Below are 5311 nucleotides of genomic sequence, written 5' to 3' on the forward strand. Positions count from 1 at the left end.
ATGCGTTTGGTATTTTTTATGGAGTTATATTTATATAATTAATTACTACAATATATGGCTGTCTCATTAATTTATATAATTAGTATAACTTTATGTAGTGAAATAAATCTGAACGTTTAAACTGTTGATGCGTTATTTTGCTATATCGCAACTGTCCCTGAACTCGTTCCTAACATTTAACGAACACACATGTTTATTACGGCCACAAGAGATCCCGTACACTTGTGAGATATTTACAAAAGTTAAACCAAAAATTGAACAATATATGGAATGATACCTAATTTTATTGTTTAATTATGTTCCACATAAATTAATTTAATTTTAGGGTAACATAAAAAAATTACCAATGGTGTCAATATTGTTTATCCTAATTATATGCAAAATAATCTTTCCCTAGACACATATATTTTACGTATATGAATTATCCTATCTAAAACTATCAATTTCAAAAAGGTCTCTTGAGGTTCTTGAAATCCATAGATTCAATACACTCAATTCTTCCTCTATGCAAATTCATCCCCTTTAACAAATCACCAGCCTTTTCCTTAGTTTTCAAAGAAGAACCAACTTGCAACAACAACAATAGCTTCTGAAATGCACCTAATTGAAGTGCTTCAATGGCTACACTTTCTTCCTCTCCAATAGTATTCTCATATCTACTTAGTTTCCAAAGAATTGAAACTGAAAACTCAGTAGCAATATCGGAGACTCGCAATAGCTTCTTTACAAGCACGGGGACCATTAACGCGTTAGTGTAAGCCTTTTCGAGTCCTTCATCAATGGAGCAAAGACCTTCAAGTAAACCTAACACCTTTTCGCATACGCTTCTTGTGCAATCTACAAGCATTTCTATGAGTTTTTCGGTTAACCCCATGTCAAGAAATGTTGTAATTACGGCTTTCTTTTGGTTAAAAGAAGTTGATGGAGTAACTAATTGGTAAATGGCTAACAATGTAGCATTTGTTGTGGTACTTTCAATTGGCTCCATAATAAGTTTTGCTAATGCTTCAATACTTCCTTCAATCTCTACGAATTCGTGTAATTTTGTTTGATTGGATGAGAGGATTTCTTTTAGTACCAAAACCGCATTCCTACGCCCCGTTAAACTTCCAACCTTTAAGATCTTTACAAACGTGTGTAAAGATTGGTTAGACCCGAAACCAGACTTGATCTCATGGTCAAAAGGAAGAATTAGGGTTAAACCCGACAATAATTCTTCCAAAATGGAGGCGTTTTCTTTACTATCACCAGAAAACGCCTCAAATGTCTCGGATAATACATGAGCTAAACCATTTGACACAATGCACCTCATGTTTCTCTCACTCTCTTTTGCTAAATTTTTAATCTTTACAACTAACTCCATAACACCCTCTCCATTTCTCTTAGCCCTCATCTCAACAATCTTCGATAGAATCTCGGCCACTTGATACGAGCTAACCGGGGCTCGTGGAGTCGGGATGCGGTCAAACCCATATGACTTATTCTCAACACACCAATCTTGGATCATTCTTCTTATAGTATGGTTAGGTACTGGCTCAAGACTAGTCAACGCTACACCAGTGACCGGACAAGTGTGTTTTCCATCTTCATATATCCATTTCTCCACATTTTCTCTATCGTAAGTTATTCCGGTTGATAAAGTCACCGGATCTTTCATCAATTCAAGTGATATCGGGCATTGAAAATGCTCCGGTACAGTCACCTCAACCTCGATACGATTCGTTACTTTCTTGATCTTGTTAGCATTTCTTGTTGCTCTACGGTTTCTATAAGCCGAAATCATTTTGTTTTGTTAGTTTTCTATCAAGAATTAAACAAACTTCAAAAATTTACGATATGTTGTGATAAAGGTTGAGTTGGGCTAAGTTTATTGTATTTTGGTTAAGAGAATAAGCAAAATAAAGAACTTTAGTTGGTGGTGTTGTATAAATATACAAAGAGACATGCAAACGCGAGTTTTAAGGTTTGAAAAGTTGGTGTACTAATTATAGAAATCGAGTTGAAATAGTAAGAGATCAAATAATAAAGTGAATGTGGAATATAAAATAGAATTAAAATATTCATAGAGACAGGTATGAGGGGAGCGGAAAGTTGAATATTGACCATTAGGAAAGCTTGAAAATTTGAAGTTTGAAAGAGTAGATATTTGAAGAAATTGTTGAAGGTTTGAAGGAAATCAAAAGGAGTAGTCAACGGTTGATGATGTTTGAAACGGTCGGTGTGAAATTATGTACTCGTAATACGAAATACTATATAGAAAATCAAATGACTTCTATCATAATCATAATTTTAATTTCAAACTAATAGAAGCAACTTAGTTTCCCTAAAAAATTTGAAATAATTGTGCCGTTAGTTCCTGCATTTTATCCCAAAAAGCTAACAGCGTCCCTCAATTTTTTATTTTTTTTTTTGCTTTCAGTATCCCTCTATTATCACTTTTTTTGATTACGCGTCCCTCCGTCAACTTTCTGTTAAAAAAGTCCGTTAAGTCATGCCACGTGCCTTGCATTTGAGGGTAAATTCTTCTTTTTACTCTTTTCTTCACTAAAATCGAGGGAGCACCTGTGCAAAAATTCTTATAATTTATAATAACTAGAAAAAATTCGACCGCGCGTTGCTGCGGTTGTATTCGACGCAAGGTCGAATTTGGATATATGTTGTTTGGTACCTAATATATTTAATAGGTTGAATTGTTTCTTGTACGTGTATATATATGTATGAAATATAACCCGATATATTTAATGTTTTTTAACGATATCCGTTTCGCGCGTAGTTAGTCTCGTTGTGTTCCTTAGATTTTTTCGAGTTGAACGGTGATTTCGGAAAAATTTAACTCGCACCGAGCGAGAAGATAGGGCCCGTTAAAAATTCGGGTGGAATTAGTTTCTTTTATTTTAATAAAATTATATATTTACGTTTTCCACCCCTGAAAAAGTGTAAAGTTGAGGGACCGTTGTGTAAATTGAGCCGAATTTGAGGGGCCGTTTGTAGTGTGAACGGAAACTCAAAACGACAATCCGAAATAACTGAAACGACGAATTCCGCCCTGCATATTAGTATCCGAAATAACTGAAACGACGAATTCCGCCATGCATATTAGTATATAGGGTAATAATAACAATTATTTCTAATTTCTAATTTCTAATTTCTAATAATAATAATAACAATAACAATTACCGAATCTGTTTTTTCGTGATTACATATTTACATTGATCTATATCTCTATCTTCAACCTCTCAAGCATCAAAAAAGAGATTATCAGTACAAATTAACATCAGAAACATGATTCTTCACGTTATTCGAAGCTTATTCAATCAGATTCATATGATTAACAACAACAAATAATTCAGAAAATTGAAGAACATCCTCGTGTTTGATATCGAAGGTCACTTTGGTCTCTGGAATGATCTAGCTGTTATCACATCAAATTGATAAGTTATTTGAGTTCCTGGATATTTTTTTGAGCTTCGTGAACAACTAATTTGAATCAACAACATAAGCTAATCGATGAATCAAGTCAGTTTGACTTTTCTGAAAAGTCAGAGATCATAGAATTAACGAGATTCTGTTAATTTCAGGTCGAATTGATGATTTTCGAGTGACAAGGTATTGATTTGAAGCATGTTTAGTGATGAATTCATCCTCTAAAACTATCCGGAATGATAGTTTGATTTTCGAGTTCATATAGAACTTTCCTCACTATTCATCGAAGATTATACATTTCTTGCTGTTTTGGATTGAATTCCTTTAGAGATGTTGATAATCGCTACCTAAGGATCATTTTCCAATTGATTTTGTGACTTGATTTAGTTTTTGGCGATTTTTGGTGTTCATAAAAGTTGAAGAACACATTCGGTACAGATACTTGAATCACACTCGGTATGGACTCGGTTATATGACAGTTACAGGACTGATAGTACTCTAAATGAACATATATTTAGTATCAATATCCTTCCAATATGTAAAGCTTTTAGTTACTATTGTTCTATTTTTATGTAATAATCGTTTAAATAAATAAGTGCGAAGACAAAAGAAGAAAACGAAGATTTGAAGACGCAAACGTCCAAAAAGCTCAAACGTACAAGTTAAACTCCAAGTGGTTCAATTTATTGATGATTGTCGTCTAAATATTGATAAGAGTACAAGTTACGGAACGCAAAGTACAAGATATCTAATAGCATGAAAGGACGTTCGAAAATCCGGAACCGAGACATAAACCGAGCATCAACGCGCGAGACAACGGACCTAAAATTACGAGTCAACTATGCACAAGAATATAATATAATATATATATATAATTATATAAAATTATATATATTATATTATATATTAAATAAATAACAGCCGCCCACGTTTTTAGTGCATTTTGAGCTGATCCAGCTGGCCATGCGATCGCATGGTGCCCTATAGCAGGCCAAGTCCTATAAATTGGCCAGTTTTCTGCGAATTATACACACCTCAATTTCTTTCTTTCTCTCTATATTTAATATATATTTATATTATAATTTTAATTTAAGTTAATTTTAATAATAAAGTTATGGTTTAGTTGGGTTATTGTAAGAAATGTTTTACGGGTTTTAAAGTCGAAACTCTGTCCGTATAACGCTACACGATAAATAATCACTGTAAGCTATGTTCTTCCTTTTTAAATTAATGTCTCGTAACTAAGTTATTATTATGCTTATTTGAGCCGAAGTAATCGTGATGTTGGGATAATTATTAAGATGGAGTTATTGGATTTTGTACCATAATTAGGGTTTGGACAAAAGACCGACACTTGTGAACATTGGACTATTGACTATTAATAGGTAGGGGGTATTGTCTAATTGAATGACAACTCATTGGAACCTATCGAACCTACCTTCAAATTAGTTAATCTAATAATTATTAAAATGATTGCGAATGTCCTATTTAGTGACGTTTATACGACATCGGTTACAATCATTTAATTAATCAATTGAATTGGGTAATTTATTATTCATTATGGCCAAGTGAATAAATTAATGTATCATGGACTAATTAAAACAGGGGTGGATTACATACAAGGATAATTGGTGTAATTGTTAACAAAGTATTAAAACCTTGGATTACACGCAGTCGATAACCTGGTGTAATTATTAACAAAGTATTAAAACCTTGTTACAGTTTAAATCCCCTAATTAGTTGGAATATTTGACTTCGAGAATAAGGTTAATTTGACGAGCATTTTATAATTATGATCGATGGACTATTATGGACAAAAACCAAATAGGTATCAAATAATTCAGAATAAAGGACAATTAACCCAGGGTAATAAATTAAAATCAAAACG

The 5311-nt window shown here is 33.0% G+C and overlaps 1 protein-coding gene across 1 annotated transcript; it reads right to left on the reverse strand.

Moving 5' to 3' along the window:
- Window positions 1–273: 273 nt before the first annotated feature.
- Window positions 274–1872, reverse strand: LOC139873156 (U-box domain-containing protein 21-like). Its single transcript, XM_071861086.1, has one exon. The coding sequence runs from the start codon at window positions 1781–1783 to the stop codon at window positions 446–448; it is 1338 nt and encodes a 445-aa protein (XP_071717187.1). The 5' UTR covers window positions 1784–1872; the 3' UTR covers window positions 274–445.
- Window positions 1873–5311: the final 3439 nt, after the last annotated feature.

This window comes from Rutidosis leptorrhynchoides, chromosome 10, assembly GCF_046630445.1.
Source record: "Rutidosis leptorrhynchoides isolate AG116_Rl617_1_P2 chromosome 10, CSIRO_AGI_Rlap_v1, whole genome shotgun sequence".
Taxonomy (NCBI): domain Eukaryota; kingdom Viridiplantae; phylum Streptophyta; class Magnoliopsida; order Asterales; family Asteraceae; genus Rutidosis; species Rutidosis leptorrhynchoides.